Source organism: Pristis pectinata, chromosome 18 (genome assembly GCF_009764475.1).
Source record: "Pristis pectinata isolate sPriPec2 chromosome 18, sPriPec2.1.pri, whole genome shotgun sequence".
Taxonomy (NCBI): domain Eukaryota; kingdom Metazoa; phylum Chordata; class Chondrichthyes; order Rhinopristiformes; family Pristidae; genus Pristis; species Pristis pectinata.
The window spans coordinates 3,518,747-3,543,944 of record NC_067422.1 but is presented as its reverse complement, the minus strand read 5'-3'; the positions used below and the strand labels follow the sequence as shown (position 1 = coordinate 3,543,944).

The following is a 25,198-nucleotide window of genomic DNA, read 5'->3' as shown; positions in this document are numbered from 1 at the left end:
TTCACAGGTGAAGCACTGCCTCACCCGGAAGGACTGTCTAGGGCCCTGAATGGTGGTGAGGGAGGAGGTTGGAGGAACAACATCTCATATTCCACATGGGTAGTCTCCAACCTGATGGCCTCGACATCGATTTCTCTACCTACACCTATCATTTCTCAGCTTCTTGCATCACTCCCTTTCATCCCCCCTTCCCCACCCACCTGGCCTCACCTATCACCTTGTTGGCCTGCGTTCCTCCCCATCCCCCGACCTCATTCTGGCTTCTGTCCTCTTCCTTTCCAGTCCTGTTGAAGGGTCTCGACCTGAAACATCGACTGTTTATTTCCCTCCATAGATGCTGCCTGACCTGCTGAGTTCCTCCAGCATTTCGTGTGTGTTGCTCCAGATTCCAGCATCTGCAGAATCTCTTTTGTCATGCTTAAGAAGGGTATGGTTTATTATACTTTTAAGGAAATAGAACATTGCAGCACAGTACAGGCCCTTTGGCCCACGATGTTGTGCCGACATGTTATCCTGCTCTAAGATCTATCTAATTCTTCCTCCCACATAGCCCTCCATCTTTCTACCATTCATTTGCCTATCTAAGAGTCTCTTAAATGTCCATAATGTATCTGCCTCCACCACCTCTGCCAGCAGTGCATTCCATGCACCCACTACCCTCTGTGTAAAAAAAAACTTACCCCTGACATCCTCCCTATACCTTCCTCCAATCACCTTAAAATTATGCCCCCTCTTGTTAGCCATTTTTGCTCTGGGAAAAAGTCTCTGACTGTCCACTCGATCTACGTCTCTTATCACCTTGTACACCTCTATCAAGTCACCTCTCATCCTCCTTCTGTCCAAAGAGAAAAGCCCTAGCTCGCTCAACCTGTCCTCATAAGACATGCTCTCCAATCCAGGCAGCATCCTGGTAAATTTCCTCTGCACCCTCTCTAAAGCTTCCACATCCTTCCTATAATGAGGCAACCAGAACTGAACACAATACTCCAAGTGTGGTCTAACCAGAGTTTTATAGAGCTCCAACATTACCTTGCAGCTCTTGAACTCAATACCCAACTAATGGAAGCCAACATACTATACGCCGCCTTAACAACCCTATCAACCTGCGTGGCAACCTTGAGGGATCTATGGATGTGGACCCCAAGATCCCTCTGTTCCTCCAAAATGTGTCACTTCATACTTTTCCAGGTTGAATTCCATCTGCCACTTCTCAACCCAGCTCTGAATCCTATCAATGTCCTGTTGTAACCTACAGCAACCTTCTACACTATCCACAACACCACCCACCTTTGTGTCATCTGCAAACTTACTAACCCATCCTTCCACATCCTCATCCAAGTCATTTATAAAAATCACAAAGAGTGGGGTTCCCAGAACAGATCCCTGTGGAACACCACTGGTCACTGACCTCCAGGCAAAATACGCTCCATCTACCACCACCCTCTGTGTTCTATGGGCGAGCCAATTTTGAACCCAACCAGCCAAGTTTCCCTGGATCCCATGCCTCCTGACTTTCTGAGTGAGCCTTCCATGAGGAACCTTATCAAATGCCTTACTAAAATCCACATACACCACATCCATTGCTGTACCTTCATTAATATACTTTGTCACATCCTCAAAGAATTCAGTCAGGCTCGTGAGGCACAACCTGCCCCTCACAAAAGCTATGCTGACTGTCCCTAATCACCCTAAGCTTCTCCAAATGCCCATAAATCCTGTCTCTAAGAATCTTCTCCAGTAATTTGCCCACCACTGAAATAAGACTCACTGGCCTGTAATTCTCAGGGTTGTCCCTACTCCCTTTCTTGAACAAAGGAACAACATTTGCCATCCTCCAATCATCTGGCACTACTCGTGTGGCCAGTGAGGATGCAAAGATCATCGCCAAAGGTGCAGCATCTCTTCCTATGCTTCCCGTAATAACCTTGGATGTATCCTGTCTGGCCCTGGTGATTTATCTGTCCTAATGTTTTTCAAAAGTTCCAGCACATCCTCTTTCCTCATGTCAGTGTGCCCTAGCATATCAGCCTGTTGTACACCATCCTCACAAACATCAAGGTCTCTCTCACTGGGGAATACTGAAGCAATGTTATTCATTAAGGACCTCCCCTACCTCTTCTGACTCCAGGCATGTTTCCTCTTTTATCCCTGATCGGTCCTACCCTCAGTCTAGTCATCCTCCTATTCCTCACATACGTGCAGAATCCCTTGGGGTCTTCCTTAATCCTACTCACCAAGGCCTTCTCATGCCCCCTTTTAGCTCTCCTAAGTCCATTCTGAAGCTCCCTCCTGGCTACCTTGTAACCCTCTAGGGCCCTGACTGATCCTTGCTTTCTAAACCTTAAGTAAGCTTCTTTCTTCCTCTTGACAAGATATTCTACATCTCTTAACCACAGTTCCTTCACTCTACCATCCTTAACCTGCCTCAATGGGACAAACCTATCCAGAAGCCTATGCAAGTACTCCCTAAACAACCTCCACATTTCCATTGTGCACTTCCACAAGAACATCTGTTCCCAATTTGCACTCTCAAATTCTTGCCTAATAGCATTATAATTCCCCCTCCCCCAATTAAATACTTTCCCATATCATCTGCTCCTATCACTCTCCAAGGCTATGGTAAAGGTCAAGGAGTTATGGTCACTGTCTCCAAATTGCTCTCCCACTGAGAGATCTGAAACCTGATCAGGCTCATTGCCTAGTACCAGATCCAGGATGGCCTATCCTCTAGTCGGCCTGACCACATATTGTGTCAGGAATCCTTCCTGGACGCACCTAACAAACTCTGCCCCATCTATCCCCTTTACACTAAGGAGGTGCCAATCAATATTAGGGAAGTTGAAATCACCCATGACAACAACCCTGTTGTGTTTGCACTTCTCCAAAATCTGCCTCCTGATCTCCTTGGTGTCTCTGTTGCTATTGGGGGGGGGTGTCTGTAGAGTACTCGCAATAAAGTCATCACTCCCTTCTTGTTTCTGACTTCCACCCACACTGACTCCGTAGACGATCCCTGCAGGATATCCTTTCTTTCTACAGCTGTGATACTGTCCCTGATCAGCAAAGCCACTCCGCCCCCCCTTTACCTCTGTCCATGTCCCTTTTGAAACATCTAAACCCCAGAATATCCAGCAGCCATTCCTGCCCTTGTGACAGCCAAGTCTCTGTAATGGCCACAACATCATAGTTCCATGTACTTACCCATGCTCTAAGTTCATTACCCTTGTCCCTGATACTTCTCACATTAAAGTAGCCCATCCAACTGATTGCAATTTTGCCCTTTCAACTGCCTATCCTTCCTAACAGTCTTTCTACATGCTGCATCTACTTGTACGCTAAATGCACCAACCTCTGACCTATCACTCGGGTTCCCATCCACCTGCCAAACTAGTTTAAACCCTCCCCAACAGCTCTAGCAAACCTGCCCACAAGAATATTGATCTCCCTCCAGTTCAGCTGTAACCCATCCCTTTTGTACAGGTCATAGCTTCCCCAGAAGAGATCCCAATGATTAACAAATCTGAAACCCTGCACCAACTCCTCACCCTTGCATTCATCTGCCAAATCAACCTATTCTTACTCTCACTGGCACGTGGCACAGGCAGCAATCCAGAGATTAGTACCCTTGAAATTAACCAGAAATGGATTATTATGAAACAGCTCACATGAATTGATTGCTGCATGTGGTAGCATTTCAGTAACTGCCATTTAAGTAATCTTTTCCCAAGCTTTCATTTGGAAAGTGGTCCTTGGTGACAATACCAGAAGAGATGAGTTAACAATGACTTTCTAAGCAGTATTATCTGGGAGTTTTTATGGTTCAGTGGTACAGGAGCTGTAGTCATATTTACTGTGAATTGGAGTAAACCACACTACCTGCAGGGTTTTGGGTTGGGATTGGGGTAATATACTGCTACGGATTGAGAACTGGTCCAAAACAAGTAGGAATAAACAGGCCATTTTTGGTTTGGGTGGCTGTAACTAACAGGATTCCAGGGGTATATGTGCTGGAGCTCCAGCCATTCCCATTCTATATCATTTGTTGATGATAGCCGGTTGGATGCATGAATTGTGAGGAAGATGCAGAGGAGCTTCATGGGGTTATAAACAGGCTAAGCAAATAGATGAGGACAAGACAAGAATATAATGTGGGGGAAGGTTGAGATCATCCACTTTGATAGATAAAGTAGAAAAATTTATTATTTTGAAAGGTGAGAGTTTGAAAAAAATTAATGTTCAGAGGCACTTCAGTGTCCTTGAACCTGAATCACTGAAAGTTAATATGCAGGTTAGGTAAGCAGATAGCAGAGAAAAATAGGGGGCTATGTGGGAGGGAAGGGTTAGATAGATCTTAGAGCAGGATAAAATGTCAGCACAACATTGTGGGCCGAAGGGTCTGTACTGTGCTGTAGTGTTCTATGTTCAGATAGGAAGACAGACAATATGCTGGCAATAGGATTTGAGTACAAGAGTAAAGACCTCTTACTGCAGTGATATAGGGCCCTAATGAGACTGTTCTTGCAATATTGAGTACAGGTATGACTTTCCTTTCTAAGGAAGGGTATACTTCAAAGTGGGATTGTAACCAAGGTTTGCAGAATGATTCTTGAGATAAGGGAAATTTCTCCCAGGAGGAGAGATTAAGCTAGGCTTGTACTCTAGAGTTTAGTAGAATGAAATGACCTCATTAAGATACAAAATTCTTAATGGTGCTTGACAGGGTTGATAAAGGGTTATGTTTCCCCTGGCTGGGATTCTGGTAGCAAGTGTCACAGTTTCATGGTTGGCTGTGAGGAGATGAGAAGCTCCTTTACCAGATGAATTTCTTCATCCTGTTCATCTTTGCAATTCTCTCCCATGAGGGCTGTAGAGACTCAGTCGTTGAGTATATTGAAGTCATAAATTGATGGATTTTAGGAGAATTGAGGGATGTGGGATTAGCACAGGACAGTGATGCCAAGGTGAAAAAATAAACCATGATCTCATTGAATAGAAGAGCAGGTGCAGGGGGGTTGAAGGCCTCCTCCAATGCTTGCAGTCCTATATAATCCCATAGTCTTTAATTGTGTGTTTTTAGATGAAGTGATGATTATCCGCCTGGTTTGACTCATGACTTGTGCACAAAGTTGGACTAGCATGCTGGACAATCAATGGCATAAAGCCAACAATAGGAATTTTGGAGTGTATTCTTTTTGGAAAAACAATTTGAATTTTGGTTTCAGACTTCCATTAACCTGGGTAAAATTGTAAACTCGATTCTGAAATATATCTGTTAATATAATTGGCGCTGTTGAAATTGTTTTCATAGAATTATAGACTCCTGAGAGAAAATAGCAATCTAAAATGTAAGAGACTCATCCTCTAGAGATTGAGTTATATCAGAAATTTACATTATTGTGAATGTCAGTTGTCTTACAGTTTTTATTCTAAAATAAATTTTCAGGATAAACAGTCTCCCTCTAGTGATGATTGTGAAAATCTCCAATAGGCTTTGTTTAGGATTAGTGCATCTACTAAATCAAATAAAGGGAGAGTGGCCATGAAATCAGGACTGTCAGTTTGAGTTTTATCCTTCTACCATGGTTTTGAAAATGTACTGGCATGTTTACATTTGCAATTGGAATACAAGTTTTGACACTGCAACTGTCCAGGTTTCCCAACTTTACCCCCAGATTTCACCCCCTACCCTTTCAGTTCTATCACTTGCCATTCCATCTAGAGTGCTGAGAAAAGTGGGGCCACGTGGTCAGCAATTTAGAAGATCCACAGGAATGAAGTTGATACCTGCTGCTACTGGAATAAAGTATGTCAAGACAGTTCTCATTTTCCCTGCTGCTAATGGGGAGAGAGTCAGTTGTTTGCTGTTGCAATGGTTTTAAATGAATATATTTAATATAGTTTCATAAGTGGTTCAGCCATCTTGTTTCTGAATTAGACTGTTGTTTGCAAGTTGACCAGTGTTTTGATACAATTAGGTTAAGTTACAGCTGGAGTCTCACCAGAGGTAGCATATTGTCTTATTATTTGTTTCAGTCTCACACAGAAGCGCAAACATGTATACCGTAAATACAAATACAGATAAAAATCTAGAACGTGAAAGGTCATTCAGCTGCTCAGTCCTACCTCCTTTAGTCTCTCTGTTTCAAAATAAGTTTGTCTATATCACACACACATACTGTATCAGGTTTCTAATTTATTGACGTTGCTCAGACTATGTGAATTTAATACTCATGACTAGTTATTTATTCTTTGTTAAAGAAAGTTGACATGTACATAATTTGTTCAATCTGAGAACAGTCCATTAGTTTTTTGTACATTGCCCACCCACAACTAAGTTGTTAACACTACTATAGGCATCTGGATCTACATCATCCTAATACTGTAAATAGCACAGGTCCCAGAATAGAATCCTTGAGAAAATCATTGGTTACGTCTCTCCCAGACTGAATATTTTTAGTATCTCATCGTCCACTGTGTCCTGTTTTCATATGCAGCATTATGCTTTCCTCCTAACCTAATGTTATAAACGTTGTCAAATATTTTTTGGAAAATACCCTTTCCTATTATGTTTCTAAAATTAGACTTAGTCCTTCTGAAGCTAGTGCTGGCTGCGTACAAAGTACCCACTCACAGCATCACGTGGAATGCCTTTAGGCTGTCTTAGCAACACAGATGTTTGTTATCTTGCCTGAAATTACCAGTTTCACGCCCTGTTCTTGTACAATGGCATGACACTTATCATCTGCTCACCCCTGGATTTTCTGCAGTATTTCTTGAGCTCTGAGAAATGCCACTCAAATCATCATTAATTTCTTCTGTTAATTTTTTGGTCAATGCAGCATGTTTTCCACCTGGCTTCTTATCAGCTATTCCTTTGTGCCCAACTTGAACATTGTACTGCCATTGACATTGCATTTAGTCCGTGGGTTTATCAGTAACTTACTTTATTTACATTGGTGAGATATATTTTGCCTACTGGTTATAACAAGTTTTGAGTACAGAATTAGAGGCATCTTTGCTAATTTTCTGAAACAGTTTGAGACCTGATCTTTCACTGTGACGGTATGCATTTGGTCTTTTAAGGTTAGTACAACACTAATACATACAAGTCAGGCTGGTTCACTAAGGAGAGAACATTCTATTAGACTGATAGAGTTGGTTCTGTTGAAATGTTGAAACCTGTTTTCAAAGGTGAAAAAGGAGCTTTGCTCCACTGTTGGTGCAGCATTTATAGTTTTATTTGCTTGGAGTTATAGACTGATTGAAACAAAAAAGCTTTCAGGCTTTCAAAAATTGTTGAACCTGCAGATTTTACTCTGTTACTAAATGTGGATATTGCCATCCATTTGAGAGGGCAGCCTGGCAGTCTTATTGCATCTTTGAAAAAAAAATGCTGTTAGTATTAATGGAGGAAGAGAGCCACTTAGACTTTAGTACATTAGTGAGTGTGCCAAGGGAATGTTGTGAAGGTGAATTCTTCTGGAAAGAATTTCTATAAATTTTATTATGAGTGAGGTTCCTTATTAATCTTACAGTGGTTTAAATATAAGCTTGATTGGTTATGCATTGACACAATGTGGATGTGGAGCACGTAGAAACTTAGTAGTAAATATTGTGAAGTCTGTTTAAGAAGGAGATAGTTTGGTATCTAGACACAAAATACATCAAGGGGTGTGGGGAGAGCAGGAATATGATATTGTGATGTACAATCATGACTGATTCTCTTGAATGCAGAGCAGGCTCGAAGGACTGAATGGCTTCGTCCTTCTTTCTTTGTGTTTCTGTGCATCTATACAATCATTTTTGTCTGCTGCCAAAGTGGTTTTGGATCCTCACCACGATGAAGGTAGCAGTATAATTCTGAAGAATGCTAGGTTATTTGGGGTTCCTTGCACCAATTTTAGTTTGTAAGAGATCAATATCATTTCACACACTGAGAACACCAAGCACAGTACACTAAGTTGGCAGAAGTCCAAGTGAATCGATACTTCACCTGGAAAGACTATTTGGTTTCCTGTATGGTGGGGAGAAATGAAAGGATAGGTGTTGTATTTCCTGTGGTTGCATGGGTAACTGCTGCAGGGTGGGGATGGAGAGTTTTCAGAGTTGTTGTTTTTCTCAAGGAGTTCTTCAGTAGGCTACTGCCTGCCTCCCTGAATGATTTTGACACTTTCATACTTCCCTTCAAAGTGCTGAAATGGGAAGGGCAGGGAAGATATGTCTGGTGGTGGTATCTTGTCGGAGCTGGCGGATATTGCAAAGAATGATCCATTGAATGCAGCGGCTGGTGGGGTGGAAGGTGAGGACCGGGGAGCTCTTTCCATGCTTTGTCCAGGAGGAAAGGAGGTGAGAGCAGTGGTGTTGGAAATAGAAGAAAAGCAGTCAAGACCCTGTCCACACTGGCAGGGTAAGTCATGGCTTAAGAGGAAGGAAGACAATGTCAGAGGCACCTGTGTGGAAAATCTCATCAGAACAAATACAACAGAGGTGGAGGAACTGGGAGAATGGAATGAGGTCCTTGCAGGGGGCAGGCTGGGAAGAAGCACAATTAAGATAGCTGTGGGAGTCTGTAGGCTTGCAAAAAAAGGTGTGTGTGGCTCTTAGGTCCTGAGATTGAGATGGAAAGATTGAGAACGAAAGTCAGAGATGGTCCATGTGAAAGTTAGAACAGGGTGGAAATTGAGCTGATGAGATTTTTGAGTTCTGTGTAGTTGTAGGAAACGACACCAATCCAGTTGCTGATGTACTGGAAAAATAGTTAGGAGTCTTTGTGTAGAACTGAAACAAAGACTGTTTTATGTAACCCACAAAGATTCAGGCAAACCTTTGGCACATGCAAGTTTCCAATGCTACAGATGAGAATTTGTCAGGTGCTTGTTAGAATTGCTGTTCTTCCCAAGGAGTTCTTCAGTAGGCTGCTGCCTGCCTCCCTGTATGATTTCGGCACTTTCATACTTCCCAGTTTTTCTTTGAGTAAACCTCTTTGGGAGCAATGAGGATGTGACAGTTATGAAGCAGACAATCATTGAAAGCAAGCTACGATTTATATGTATTCTAGTAGTGTCCTTGCCACCTCACTAGATGTTAGCAATGAATCAAAACCTTCTGGTGAACCACCTGATATGCTGACAGGTGATTGTGAATAAAGAATAAAGTTATTTGTTTTCCTTTGTGCAGCTAAGGTTGGGAAGACATCTTTGATTATGTCTCTGGTCAGTGAAGAGTTTCCTGAAGAGGTATGTGAATTGTTTTTTTTATTTAGGACAATGTGTCCCTGTTGTCTCACTTTTTCTTGAAACCAGATTATGGTAGAATCATACAACGTACAGCAGACAAGATAATTCAGACCATTATTGTTATGTTAGCTTTTTGAACAATCTGAAGTAAAATACAGGAAGTCCCCGATTTACGAACATCCGTACTTACGAACCGACCTTCGTGGTCGGTTCGTCAGCAGGCCCGACCACCGATCCTACCACGGCGGCGGTACACCTTCTTTGGCCCAACCCCAGCCCAAGTGCGCATGCATGGCCGCGATCCCCGGCCCAAGTGCGCATGCACGGCCACGATCCCCGGCCCAAGTGCGCATGCACGGCCGCGATCCCCGGCTCAAGTACACATGCGCTACCGCGATCCCCGGCCCAAGTGCGCATGCGTGGACACTGTTCCGAGTTGCACACAAAATCAGGTTACAAACAGTCTCAAAAACAGAACTCGTTCGTAACCTGGGGACTTCCTGTATTCTCATTTCCATGTTCTTTCTACATAGCTTTCAGATTATTCAATTTCGAAGACGTACCTCATTCCGATTTTGAAAGATGCTTCCACTTCGAATTTGCTTCTACTCCCCTTCCACACAGTGTGTTCCAGATTATTGTACCTTCATAAAATTATTTTGGCTCACTGGTTCCTTTGCATATTATCTAAAGAAAAATAAATGAATCCACTTTTAGCTGTGAAGCTACTTTGCACACTGTTGCCAGGTTGCTCACTGCTCTATATTCAGGTAACTGGTCCCTAATTTTGATGGCAGTATTCTCAATTGAAAGTTGTGCTGCTACAAACTTTGATAATTTTGATTAATTTGGGTCCATATTTTCAGATTTCAGGGGTAGCAAGGATGTGGTAACTGAAATAACATAGTTGCTCAAATGCATTTTAATTTGGTGATTAAGATTGATTAATGCTCTCAGGACAAGGAGAAGGACTGTATTAAGGAGTTGGAGAAGACATTCTGTAAAATTTACTTCAATGTCTTCGTATTTACCATAGAAACTATTGCACAGGACTTCTGGCAAAGGCTTATGCCAGTTTTTTTTCCTGAGCTTTTTCTTTAGGCTTTTTCTTTAATGTCTTAATTTTTCAGGATCTGGCATTGCTGGCAAGGTCAGCATTTATTGTCCTTCACTAATTGCCCTTGATAAGGTGATGGTGAGTTGCTGCCTTGAACCACTGCTGTCTTTCTGATGAATGTGTTCTAGGGGAGGGAGTACCAGTACAAGGCAACAAAGTGCCAAGTCAGGATGATGTGTAACTTGGAGGGGAGCAGGTAGATGTTGGTGTTTTCCTGTGCCTGAAACTCTTGTTGTTCTTGGTGTTAGAGGTCACTGATTTGGCATTGGTCTAGGACAGTTACTGTACTGTATTTTGCAGATGGTACTCATTGTAGCCTCTGTGTATAGGGCATGAATGTATAGGGTAATGAATGGGGTAGCAATAAAACAGCTGCTTTGTCCTGGATCATGCTGAGGTTTTTGAGTTGGAGCTGCATTCGCCAGGCAAGTGGAGAGTATTGTTTCACACTCCTGACTTGTAGATGGTGGAGAGACTTTGGGTGTCAAGAGATGAGTTACTAACCTTGGGATATCCAGCCTCTGATCTGTTCCCATAGTCACAGTATTTATGTGGCTGGTCAGTGGTGACACCTGATGGCGGTGGTTGGAGATGGTCATTGCCCAGCAGTTTTGTGGTGAAAATATTACATGCTGCCTATAAGCCCATGCCAGAATGTTGTTCATTTGCTTCAGAGTTGCAAATCAGATTAAACACTGTGCAGTCATCAGTAAACATCTGATCTTTGGATAGAAGGAATGTCATTATTAAAGCAGCCGAAGGTGGTTGGGCCAAGGACACTGCCCTGAGGAACTCCTGCAATGATATCCTGAGCCTGGAGTGATTGACCTCCAACATCCTTGACCATCCTCTTTGTGCAAGGTATTGGACTGTTATCCTTTGGATGCCCGTAGATTTCATTTCTACCAGAGCTTCATTTAGCCAAAAGTTGCCTTCGTATCAAGGCAATCTCTCTCTCTTTACCTCTGGAATTTTTGGACCAAGGTAGTGTTGCAATCTGGAGCCAAGTGGTCCAGGTAATACCTCCGTGTTTCTTTATTTCTTCCTGTTCGCTCTTCACAAAGTTTGGGTCAGCAGAATTTTTGACCAAGAGCAGATGAAGCAAACTGCATATAATTAGGAACATGTTACCTGATGTAAAATGGTAAGCAATCTCTTAAAGTAGTTCTAGTATAGTGTCTAAAGTAACTGTATAATTAAAATCATATTCATTTACTTTGCATAGATAATTTTTATTATGATCTGGAATACACAGCAAGAAAGCCCATGGAATTCAATGCTAACTTTTAAAAGAGATTGATATGTTCCTGAAGTTGAATAATTTGCAAGTCTATGGAGAAAGAAATGGGAAATAGATTTCTTTCTTTCACATCATTCTCTAGCTAAAAGGATAGGAAGATGACCTGGTTCCTGGTATCTGTCAATTTCTTTCTGTGAACACGAGAATGGAAACAGCACAGTGTACTTGGGATTCAATTAACAGGGTTAAGTATATTTAGAATGCACAAAACCTGAAGATTATAACAAAGGCATTTGGTTACAGCAGTCACAGGCAAACTTTAACCCTGAAGCCTTGCATGTTTGAATTTGTTTAAGATGTTTCCTTGTCTCTGCTGTGAAAGAACAAATACAATTAAGAACAAATTCTTGCTGCTCTTTTCGATTAGATGTTTTTCTCACAGTGGATATGGTGAACAAATCTGAAAACTAGGTGATGGGGTGAGGAGGATTTACTACTCTTCAGCCAACGATGTTGATTCTCTATTTACAGCCCAACAAGCCCATAAAAGGAATAAGTTTGAAGTTTTCTGACCGTGTTGCCACCTGCTTCCCTCTTTGCTTGAACTCGCTCAAACCTGAGATCCTGCTCGCATGGAGCCTTTGCTTCTTGGTCTCAGTCTTCACCTACTGTTCATTGCAGGTCTTCTGGTGTAGTGTGGTTTGCGGACTATGAACGGATATCTTGATTTTGTTTAATCGTGCAGCTATTTGTTTATCTTGTCACATTCTCTGAAAATTATCTGTAGAACATTTGAAAAATTATACCTTAGATCATGAATAATGCTTTTCAAACCAAAATATTAACTTTTGGGAGAACCTGGCTGTTCTTGCTGAAAACAGAGGAGTACTTTCTATCTGTGACCATATTTACATCCTTCCCAGCCTGACCTCGTTGATAGCTCCACCAACGTGAAGCTTCCTTTTTCCTCTATTCCAGATGCAAAGATTTCAAGTTTACACTCATAGGGAAACAATGCGGAAAGAGGCCCATCGGGTCTATGTTAACTGTCATCCACCCATTTACATTAATCCCATTTTTTAATTCTCTCTACATTTTCATCAACTCCCCCCAGGATCTACTACTCACCTACACACTAGGGGCAATTTAGAATGGCCAATTAACCTACCCACCCTCGAATCTCGGGGGGATGTGGGAGAAAACCAGAGCATCCAGAGGAAACACCCATGATCACAAGGAGAATGTGCAAATTCCTCAGAGACATCATCAGAGGTTAGGACTGAACCTGGGGTCTGCTGCTGTGAGTCAGCAGCTCCACTAGCTGTGCCACTGTGCTGCCACTCTTCATTAGTGCGCCACAGTCACAATTTCTTTTTAATTGTGATAAAGTGCCTTTGGGAGTAGGAAAAATAAACACCTCAAAGATGCATTCCAAGGAGCCATCATGATTAATATTAAATTAGTTCATTTTAATTTACTTAAATTACATTTCTGCATGCTAATATAGCTTGATGTTCTAAACGTAGTCCACCAATGAGACCGAAATATTTGATGTTATTTCCAAATATTCAGACTCGTAATTAAAACAGATCAAACCTCTGAATAAGAAATACAAACACAACTGGAACTGAATGGCTCGGATTTCGTGGGATGAATTTCTAGGGCTCTTGAAACGATAGAGAGAGACTGAAGCATTGCATGGGGCTGGGTGAATCTTTTTTTTGGGGGGGGGCAGTGGAGGAAGGTAGAGCTTATTTAAAGTAAATATGGTTCCGTTGCAAGTACAATTTGTATGCTTTCTTGTGCTAATTGACAATTATGCCCAAGATCAATATATAATTGGTATAACCTGCTCGGCTTTTGTCCCATTACTGAGCATAGGAGTTAATATTTTTATATAATGTTTTAATGATAATTTGATTAAATTTAAGCTTCATCAGTTTTTTAATATTACTTCATTACTTTGAGAAAAATTTCAAAGTTTAAATTCTCCTATAATTTCTCTAAAGATAACTTAACATTTAAGCATGACCTTACAACCAAAGCAATACCACCCTACACTGTCATTCTTTGATGCACCCATAATGTTTTAGTTTTCTCTCTGCTTTCTCTGTATCATCTGGCTGATGCATTCAGACTCTCGTGCAGTTCTGGCTGTGGATATTTGCTCTAGTTGTAGCTCTTGCATTTAATTATCAGCATCAATCTTTCACTATCTTTATTTAAATTTATTTTGTTCTGGAAATACACGGTTATTGGAATGTAAGTTGATATATTGACATATACAGGGGAATGTTCTAAGATCGATGCCATACATTGATTGAGAAGTATTCAAGAAGAGCTTCTGCTTCCTCATAATTGATGTCATCACATGCCAAAATTTCAAATGAATCTTCTTAGAAAATGGGGAAATTATATTAAAACCTATTATACTTTACAGCAGATCTTACAAATCATTGCAGTGTTTTCCAGAAGCAGGGCTACGTGTATTCCTTCTCACTTTCCCTTACTCCAGTCCCCACCCATCAATGCATTTTATGCTATTTTACTAATGAAATATGTAATTCTTTTAAAAAATCTTGAAGTTGCTGATGTTAATCTTGTGAATATTTTTCCTATACTTGTGAAAGAAAAATGTACTTTTCATAACCTCAGTGCTTGACAACCAGAGATGTAGTAATATTATTATTATTAATAATGAACTATTTCATTGGCAGATATTGTTGATAAAGTTCACTTTTGCCTTCAGGGCACCAACACCTAAGTGAAGGTCAAGACCTGAAACCAGCACATAACACGTGGTCTATAGAGTGGGAGCAGTTCATGCCCTCTTGTGTGCTTCTGGGACTTGAACTACCTACACCACCTTCCTCAAAGGACTGAAAAGATCCAACCAGTGTCTCTGCAAATTCTTTCAAATCCACCAATAGTGTCCTTAGCCAAAATCCCTAGCATTGAGGCCTTAATTACACTCAGTCAACTCTGTTGGGCAGGCCATGCTGTTGACATCATACTCCCAAAACAGATATGCCATTTTGAAATCTGTCGTGGGAAGAGATCAGAATCATAGAATTGTACAGCACAGAAATGGGCCCTTTCAGCCCACCTCAAACATACCCACCGTGATGCCCACCTACACTAATGCCACTTGTCTGCATTAGGCCTTTCCAAGTACCTGTCCAACTACCCTCTGATAGATGGATAGAGGAAAACATTCAAGGATGTTCTCCAAACCTGGGGAAAAAATGCATCTTTCCCCACTGACACCTGGGAATCCATGACCCATTATCAACCAAAGTGAAAGAGCATTCAGGATGGTACTGAGAATCTTGAGTGTGTGCATCAGAAGCACAGAGAACTCAGCTTATATAGGAGAAGGAATGCTCCACCTCCTGAACTACCCACCTGCGTACTTCAGTTACATTACTAACTTGTACACAGCCAAAGGTCTGCTTAAAAACTACTGCTCAAATAGATCTGATAAAAGATCGTTGATCTGAAATATTACACAACTTCCTATTTTCATAAATTTAAACGTGGACTGTGTTAATTATCATGACCCAGCTTTTGGTTAAGTCACACCGTGCTAACTATCTTTTTTTTAAAAACAACATTTGAATTACATACAGTTATGCATTTATTTCTTTTTTGAAAGGTTCCTCTACGAGCAGAAGAAATCACTATCCCCGCAGATGTAACTCCAGAGAAGGTCCCCACACACATAGTAGACTATTCAGGTAAAGAAAAGTCCATCATCAGATGGCAACAAGTCTTTTAGTAGATTTGAATCCAGTAACAGCCTCTCCCATCTTACTGGCATTTTGAGCTATTGAAACACATTTTTCCAAAAGCAATATTAAAAATCATATTTAAACAAGGTATCCCCAATTTAAATAGTTCAATTATCTTGAGCCTATGAATAAAGCACATGCTTTAAATTCAGCATGTTATTTTATCCCTGATGTCATAGTTACCAACATTTATTTTAAACAGTAATTCTAAATATTAACAATAGGTTGATTTTTGAATTTAACCAGTGCCAGCTGAAATTGATATTGTAAAAATAACTGATGGAAACAGGATACTTCAAGCAATATAATTTTACTCTGCCTCAGTGTTGTAAACTTTTTCAATTTACTCCTTTTGATGAAATTAATAATTTCATCCTGTGATTTTATTGCAACAAATACTGTTTTCCCAGTGCATATCGAACAGCCAGGGCTAGCTGTATTATGAGAAGGGGTCTGCAATACTGCAACATTCTATAATAGAGGTAATTCTTCTGGGGTGTAATTACAAACCTTCCTAGTGAATAGTCTGACATTTTCATTTTGGGTCTTTCATCAAAATAGGTTGTGTTCAGTAAGCTATTGCATTACACTTTACAGGTCACAGTTGGATATCTTAAACATTCTTGCTCAAGTGATGCGGTGCGTGGGTGTCTTCTTGGGTGTGGGCTTGGCTTAAAATATTTTATTTGCCTTTAAAGAAGACTGAGGAGTGGCAAGATTAGAAAGTTGTATTTTTAATGGGATTCAATTAACAGCATTATTGTACACATTGTAGTATATGAATTTAGATCAGTTCTCACAAATTCATTAGAATTGTGCAACAGGATGCATTGACAATGTACTGAATAGTTTGTACTTTATTCCATTATTCCCACATTATACCTGATGTTTTTTGTCTTGTGGAGCTATTGCAATGGAGATCTTTGCTTGGATGTATACCAAGTCATAACTTCACACTGATGAAATTTATGAATGTCTTTGGTTTTAATTGTGAGAATTTTGTAAAACATTTCTGAAGGGTGGGGGGTTCCTGGTGAAGTATAATATTAAGTTAAAGTGCCTTTGTGTCGTATCTCCATAATTGTGTTAATTTCTCAAATGTAGACAATTTTTTTCTTTCCAGTGATTTTCTTTAATACGATTAAGTAAGTGTCTCAGACAAAATTGGAAATTATACCATCTTTGCGTAATTGTCTTTTCACCAACAGAAGCAGAGCAGACAGAGGAACAACTTCACAATGAAATTTCCAAGGTGAGTCTGAAATTAATGTAATATCACTTACAGAAGTTCTCTGTAGAATCAAAAGACTGCCACACTTGCTGATGAGTACTGAGAATTTGACCAATAATTATATTCCATATTGCCTTACTAATCAATATACCGTATTTCCAGTTGTTTTCTGGGGTAAGATTTCAACTTCATAAGATAACTCCTGAATTAAAATCAGAATATGCTGAAGATACTGAGTAGGTAACAGCAGCATTTGGTGAAACACAGAGTTAATCACTGGCCTGAAAGGTTAACTGTTTTTCTCTCCACAAATGCTGTCTGACCTACTGGGTATTTCCAACTTTTCATGTTTTTGTTTCAGATTTCTGGTATCTGTAGTAATTTTTTTTCTCATAATTATTTATTTCTTTGCTATGAAGGAAGGTAATGTTTTTTTAAGAGTGTCTGTGCTGATGGTGAGGGAAGTATATCAGTTATTTCAGAATTCTAAATTTGATTTGCTCTTTCTGCAGTGAATCAATAAGTTGTGCTGTTACAAATTTTCCCGTTTAATTAAATACTAAATGCAAATGTCAGTGAAATGGTGACTTGTATTTTTATGTGTACTTATTGATTTAAGTCTGCTTCATTATTTTACACTTTTCTATTGCAGGCTAACGTGATCTGTATAGTGTATGCTGTCAACAACAGAAATTCCATTGACAAGGTATGTATAATTCAAATTTTAAACCGAGTCATAAGCAAAGGCTTGAAAGAGTATTGTAATACATTAGTTGCTTACAGAAACAATTAGACTTGCTTGGTTGCTTGCTAAATTCAAACCTGAGTTGCAACAAAATCAAATATCTGTCTGTTGCAGGTAACAAGTAGATGGATTCCTCTAATAAATGACAGGACTGATAAGGATAGCAGGTACTGTGAAATTAAATACAAACAATTGTTTTGCATGGCTGGATTGCCAAAGGGTTAAAGAGACTTATTATTTTGGTTGTGTTTAGCTTGTTGGCCAATAAAATGTTAAAGTCAGTAAAAGGAGCTAATGTTAATATAGAGTATCAACTTCTCAATTTATAATTAGAAGAGGTTAGTTATTAACTTGTGAATTAAATGGAATTACCAGGTTTAAGTCATGAGGTGGGCCTTTACAGCCAAGTGAAGTTTGACTGATCTATATTAAAGATTAACTAAACTTTGCAAAGCTGTTCTCTTGAACATCCAATGACCATTTGATTTATTGGAATTCCTATACACTTATCTTCTGTTTCCAGAATGCCCCTCATACTGGTTGGAAACAAATCTGATCTGGTTGAACATAGTAGCATGGAAGCTATTCTCCCCATAATGAACCAGTACACAGAGATAGAGACCTGTGTTGAGGTAGGTCATCCTTTCAGAAGCACACTTGGTGGGATTACAGTCATGAACCAAGCAGCGTTGAATTAGTTTTAAAATATTAAATTAAACTGACCACCAAAACTACTTAACTACATATAACAACGTGGGTTTCTCTCTCTCTCTCACACTCTCTCTCTCGCGCTCTCCCCCCGCCCAACTTACACTTACCACAGAGAATAACCAATAAGTTTCAATAGCTTCATTAAAAATCATGTTAGAGCTAAATAGTCAATTTGAATTATTACTATATTCTGCACCGTCTTGTGTCTTACTGTTGGCGAATGTTGAAATTAAGGGAGAATGTGTCTTCTCACAATAAAAAAGTGCATTCCTGAATTTAGTTTATTCAATTACTTTTGTACTTCTGTTTCCAGACTGTACAAAAGCTGGAAGATTTATTACTCTTGTTTCTCTGTCTTTGTTACTTGGTCTGCAGTGGTTCAAGAAGGTAGTCTGCCAACACCTTCTCAAAACCTACTAAATTAATGCTGGCATTGCCAGTAATACCCACATCTCAAATAATATTTAAAGTAACTGTACATTCATGGCTTATGTTTAGTTGACTAGACCAGCGTGCTTTCATTATCATTTTAACTTTATAAAACCTTGCATGTTCTTTTGAGTAATGATTTTAATGTGTTTACGAGAAAGAATCATTAAGGCAACAGTAATAAAATTACCCCTGTTTTTTGAACACTATTATCTGGTCTTAATTGTATTTGAATTTAACTACAAAATAACCATCTTGGTTGAAATCTTAATGTTTTTGTGCAACTCTTCCATATTAAAGTTTTACTATAATAATTAAACTAGTCAAAATAAATTTTAGAGGTCTACTTTTTTATTTTACAGTGTTCAGCAAAAAACTTGAAGAATATCTCTGAGTTGTTTTACTATGCACAGAAAGCTGTTCTGCACCCTACGGGTCCGCTTTACTGCCCAGAAGAGAAAGAGGTAAAGGCAGTTCTGCATAGGTGTATGTTTGTCTCTTCACAGAGTATTGTCTTTTGCATTATCTTAGGCAAGCATTATTACCTGGGCACTAGTGGCCAAGTACCCATTTCTCTAATTGAAAATAAAAAGACTGCAGCTGCTGGAAATCTGAAATCAAAACAGAAAATTCTGGTAGCACTCAACAGAGCAGGTAGCCAGTCATGGTGCCTGACCTGCTGAGTGTTTTCAGCACTGTTTTTAGCCCATTATCTCCTGTGTGTCTGATATTGGATTACTAGTCCAGTAATAATTGTGCTACAGCACCAACTGTTGTAGATTAGTGAAGACCAGGCCTTGTATGGTTTTCCTGCTGTTTCTCTCACCACTTGTTGCAGACTCAGTCTGGAAACAATGGCCTTCAGAACTCAGTCAATGGCGGAATTACTGAGCCCCACTTAATGAAGCATGTTAAAGTTTCCCACTTCAGAGTGCATTCTGTGCCCCTGTGTACAGAAGAACAGAGAGAGGGATAATTGGCCACAAGCTCCAGTGGAGCGCAGCCAGGAATAGTGACGGGGTGGGGTGGGGAGAGGTTCTGAGGTGGTGATTGAATATTAAAGTTCTGATGACTATCAGGCTTTTGTTTGACTTGATAGCTCTTCTGATTTAGGCACAAATTCACTGCTTCTAATTAGGAAGACTTGTAGGTCAACTGGATATGCTCCTGTCACATCCAAGTATGATGCAGAGAGTATTACCAAGTGAATTGTCAACTTTTGTTCTTTGTTTTATTGATGTAATCCAACCGAAGGCTTGCTAGATAAATTCAGAAGCATTCCTACAAACTTAGAGTTAAATGCAGGACTCAATACAAGAGGGCATGGCTTTAAGGTAACGGGTGGGAAGTTCAGGGGAGATGTCAGAGGGAGGTTTTTCACCCAGAGAGTGGTTGGTGCATGGAATGCGCTGCCTGGGGTGGTGGTGGAGGCAGGTACGTTGGTCAAGTTCAAGAGATTGTTAGATAAGCATATGGAGGAATTTAAGATAGAGGGATATGTGGGAGGAAGGGGTTATATAGTCTTAGGCGTGGTTTGAAGGTCGGCACAACATGGTGGGCCGAAGGGCCTGTATTGTGCTATACTGTTCTATGGTCAGACCAGGTTAAAAAGAAAGGCTTTTCGTTACGTAACACCTCTCCTCTCACTGAGGGAAGGAAGATGTCTTATTTCTCTTCCTAAAGAACATTAGTTAACCAGAGAGTGTTTATGATGGTTGAGCAGTTTAAAGGTTAGAATTACTGTTAGTAGCTTATATACACAAAATTAATTGAATTTATGTTTGGGAATTGTGTGTCTGGATTATTAATATAAGATACTGGATTACTAGTCCAGTAATAATTGTGCTACTGCAAAACCTGTCTTTAAGTGGATTGGAAATTTCACATAGTACATCAGAGGTACTGGTGAAAAAGTACTTTTAGACAATCTGAGATTATGGAAGTCATTTTATAAATTACAGATCTTTTCAGGGTATCTCCCTATTTTGTCCTTCCTCTTCCAGTTTTAGTGCTGCAGAGATTGGGGAGTTCTGGGCATGAACTAGCAGACAATCTGGCAAAGCTTATGAAAGCCTGAGTTTGGTTTGGTTTCGAAGATTAAAGCATGAATCTTGAATGATTGAGTCATAGATTTTATATGTTTTTGCTTTTTAATTTAGGTGATCAAAGTAGGAACTTGCATTACCCAATTTGATTACGATGTTTGTGTACTTACAGATGAAACCTGCCTGCATCAAAGCCCTAACACGCATTTTTAAGATATCAGACCAGGATAATGATGGGATTCTCAATGATGCAGAACTCAACTTTTTCCAGGTACAAACCTAGCCTGTATACACATCCAAATAACACTGCTTCCCAGTATTGGAAATGTTTCTAATTAGAACAGCCAGCTGCAAACATTGGATCCTCCTGTATATAATTTGCTGGTTGAACTTGGTAAATAGTGTTTATAAAAGTTGAAGATCTTTTTTATAAAAGACCATTTAAATGAGAGAAAAATTTCTTCATAGGAAATTGCTGGCATTGCATTGTCACGAACCAGCAACAAAAGAAACACACTGAGCCTGATTCAGTGTTAAAAACTATTTTATTAATCACTACTTATGATAATACGTAAAATAAAAGTAAAAATGTTAGTATATTAGAATTCAAAAATGTTAAACCTTGAACGTTAACCCCAAAACTAAACTCTTCGTGTGTGTGTGTGTGTGTGTGGCAAAGTCCCAAACTCCAAGTTCAGGAATGGTTCTTAAAGTTCAGTTCCGCAAGCCATAAGGTGAAACATGAGCAAGGGCTTCTTCAACAACCACCGTTGTCAGAAGATAAGACGTAGATGTAGAGAAACAGAGAGAGAGTAAATACGAAATCCAAATGTTCCACGATGGAACCCAAACGACACTTCAGTGTTTACTCGGTAGTGACTTCCTCACCCCGAAAAGCATCCGAATCGTGGTCGTCCACACAAATACCTGTTTCCTTCTCCAGGTCAGCAACAAAGTGAACTCCACCGGATTACTTCCAATTTCCATACATGGATTTCAGTGGCAGACACAGTTATTGTTTCTCATCCATCGATAGAGAAAACTAGCAGGCTGGTGTCTCTCTCCCTTCTCTCTCTCTCTCTTCTTCTTCAACAACGTCATTACGTCCTTTATCTTCTATTGACGTAAGCACGCCACACACACACACACACACACTCTCTCTCTCTCTCTATCTTAAAGGGATATTCACTGAGTCCGTAACAGCATTTATCATTCATTTCCAATTTAGCAAGAAAAGTCCACGCTGGTTGCTTCCAAATTATGTATCCTTAGAGGTAATGATCAATAAAAACCTGTGAACAAACTTTCCAATTCCTGGTAAACAGATCAGGTAACAAGGTAGGTCATCAATTAAAGAATATAACAGTCCATGTTGTCCCATCACTGCCAGTATTTAACTTTGTTTCCATGTGGAAATTGGCTGGATTAGCAGGAGAGCTTGCTGATTAACTACTAGTTTACTAGAGTTTCACAGCCTTTACATCAGCAAGCCATTTAGTGATTCATTTTGGAAACTGCACTGCTGAATGGTGGGAGGCTTCTAGCTGAATAAACATTGGCCCTTTCGGGATTACTGTTGCCATTCTTTTTATATTAATGCACCTAAAACTTTGACCCTCAACTGTGTCACAAACCTCGTTTAAAAATCATATGTGCTGTGTTTAATTGCATTCCTTTTTTTATTTTAAAAATTGCTGTTTTTGGTTCCTGGCAAGGCTTTAATGAAGCAAGTAAAGATAGGAAAGGTAGATAAATAATAGAAGCAGATGGATTTAATAAACCTTCATTTAAATGGAAATTTCCTGGTTCTCCTTAAACAATGTGTTAGTAACCAAATGCTGTAAATCGTCTAAGTAATCTGAATAGTGGAGTTGCTCCAGTGTGCAGGTTAGTCATGGGGGCAACATATAAACTATGTCATAGCTAAGGCTGAGTATTTGGTGATCTTTATCAATGTATTTAATTTAGAGAACCTGTTTTAACACTCCATTGGCACCTCAAGCTTTGGAAGATGTGAAGAACGTAGTGCGGAAAAACATGAGCAATGGTGTTGCTGATAATGGATTGACGTTGGAAGGTAATCTGAATCAACAGTAGTGTAGAGCTTCCCTCGTAATTTTTCTTCTTCCCCATTCTGTAATATCAGAAATTTGACCCGTCCAACTTGTATGACTCTTTTCAATCTATCTTGTGATGTCAGAACTTGGCCATCTTAACCTTAAATTGTTGTTTAACTTAGAGGTATGACCTCTTGGGTTTTATTAAACAGGAAATCAGTGAAGTTCTTTACTTAAAATTGATAATATGCTATTGGAATTTAAAAGATTGGCAGCCATTTTACTGTTACTTCAGCTATATCACATTATCTAGTGAAACGGCCAGTCAAATAATTGTAAGCGTACATTCAAAAGCTATTCAAAAATTTAATTCTTCCCAATCTGGGCATCCACTTACATAGCCACAAGAGGGGAATTGTCATTATATGACTTCTGCCTGACTTGCCAGAGGAGGGGAATGTGATCACGTGTGTCAGTAGATGTTTGCCTTCACCAAAGGCATATGTGAACTTTGCAATTAGAAGTCTTTCTTGACTGATGTACTTCTCTTATTTCCTTTGCCAAATTTATATATATTTTTTGAGTGTGACCATCTATTTTCCTTTCCTTTTACCCTTTTCTGTGCTGACGCTGTTAGCGTGGCCTCCTAGACTTAGATGTATATGATGTTTTCAATCTCTGTGTTTGGTGCCTGGACCTCACTCAGTGCTTCACTTATGTAAACGCAGCCCTGACATGACAATTGAATACGATGCAGGTTCTGCACTGCACGTCATGTTTAGGTGTACAATAAAACTCCAGTAATCCAAGATCTGACTGTTCAGAAATCTTGATGGTTTGGCATCTGACTCACTCATCACTCTGAGGAGTCTGGAGTGCGAGCGGCCAAAACTGGAGGTCCAGAGTGCAGACAGGGCCGGAATCCAGACTGTGGGCTAGGTATGTCGTTGGAACCGGGATCTGGGTCAGGAAGGTGGGTAGATTTGTAGCTGGACCAGAGTACTTGTGATCTTCCCAATCCTTTTAAGCTCACTGAGTTCACTGGAAATTTTATTGTGCTACTGTGTAACATGAAAAAAGTGAAATAAAAATAAATATGAGTAACATCCAATGGTCAGGATAATTATTGGTTTATTATTGTCACTTGTACTGAGGTACAGTGAAAAGCTTGTCTTACAAACCGATCGTACAGGTCAATTCATTACACAGTGCACTTCCATAGTCCCAAGGATATCAGAATATCCGAGTTTCATTTTATTTGATATCCAGCTAAGAGCCATGGAGTTCAACAGCACAGAAACAAGGCCCTTCGACTGAACTCTTTCATGCCAACTGTGATGCCTATCTACGCTAACTCCATTTGACCCCATTGGGTCTGCTTCCCTCTACACCTTTCCTATCCAAGTACATGTCCAAATTCCTTTTGGTAAACTCTGATTTTAATCTCATTTCCACTCTCCCCTCTACCCCTGATAACCCTTCCCCCCCACCACCGCCCCCCCCCACCCACAATGCTTATCAATTTCCTGTCTATCACTGCTTCTGTTGCCCATTGAGGAAGAAAGTTACAATCCTCTGAGGGAAAATAGTTTGTGGCATCTTTGCCTTAAATGTTCAATGCCATTATCATTAAATAGTGGCTCCTAGTTCTAGATTCTCCCACAAGAGAAAACATCCTCTCCACATCCAGCTTGTCCAGATTCCTCAGGACCTTGTGTTTCAGTCAAGTCCTAAACTCCAGCAGATACTTCCCTACCCTGTCCAACCTTTTCTCATAAGGCACCCATGTCACGTATCAGTCCAGTGAATATTCTCTGGTCTAATGCACAAACATCCTTCCTTAAATGAGGAGATCTGTACTTAACATAATGCTCCAGATAAGGTCTCACCAGTGTTGTATTATAACTGAAGCATAACTTCCCTACTTCTGTATTCATTTCCCCTAACAGTAAGTGATAATGATCTGTTAGCTTTCCTGCATACTAGCCTTTTTGAGTGATGCACCAGGACACCCAGATCCCTCTGCAGCTCAAAGCTCTCAATCTCTATTAAACTTTGGTGCCTATTAAAATGAAACTTTTTATTTGCCACTTTATTCTCGCCCCTTCTTACCCAGGCCCTGATTCCTCAGTAGGGCATCATTCCATGCACTTATTTCATTACCCATTCCTCATTTATAAGTGTAGACATTATAGTTGTAACTGTGATGACTCAGTTCTGATCCACATTCACACAGTTCTAATAAAGGTCATCACAGGCCTGAAGTTAGGAGAGAAAACTTGAGTCAACCTCTCCCCCCCCCCCCCCAACACAGGAAAGGCAAATTCATAGCTGTTCCACATTAATTCTTTAGGTAGAATGAAGTGTGTGCTGTATAGTGAGTGTAACATAGGCAATTGTGGTGGCTGTTTTTCATACAAGCAGGTACAGTGATGAGGGGGCAGGCATGGTAGTGTAGCGGTTAGCGTAACACTTTACAATGCCAGCGACCCATGTTCAAATCTGGCCACTGTCTGTAAGAAGTGTGTTCATTCTCCCCGTGACTGCATGGGTTTCCTCCAGGTGTTCCAGTTTCCTCCCACATTCCAAAGACGTA

At 40.1% G+C, this 25,198-nt stretch overlaps 1 protein-coding gene across 6 annotated transcripts in view; it reads left to right on the top strand.

Moving 5' to 3' along the window:
- rhot1a (ras homolog family member T1a) overlaps positions 1-25,198 on the top strand; it is a 69,096-nt gene that overhangs the window by 5,686 nt on the left and 38,212 nt on the right. For 3 of the 6 annotated variants that reach the window (XM_052032694.1, XM_052032693.1, XM_052032692.1), the window contains exons 2-10: positions 9,178-9,236; positions 15,249-15,330; positions 16,593-16,636; positions 17,268-17,321; positions 17,475-17,527; positions 17,884-17,992; positions 18,863-18,964; positions 20,718-20,816; positions 22,514-22,622. In XM_052032694.1, the coding sequence (XP_051888654.1) occupies positions 9,178-9,236; positions 15,249-15,330; positions 16,593-16,636; positions 17,268-17,321; positions 17,475-17,527; positions 17,884-17,992; positions 18,863-18,964; positions 20,718-20,816; positions 22,514-22,622 (711 nt within the window). Of the gene's footprint in view, positions 1-9,177; positions 9,237-15,248; positions 15,331-15,849; positions 15,867-16,592; positions 16,637-17,267; positions 17,322-17,474; positions 17,528-17,883; positions 17,993-18,862; positions 18,965-20,717; positions 20,817-22,513; positions 22,623-25,198 lie in introns of those variants that run through there. The other 3 variants (XM_052032697.1, XM_052032695.1, XM_052032696.1) reach the window with 3 other exon arrangements.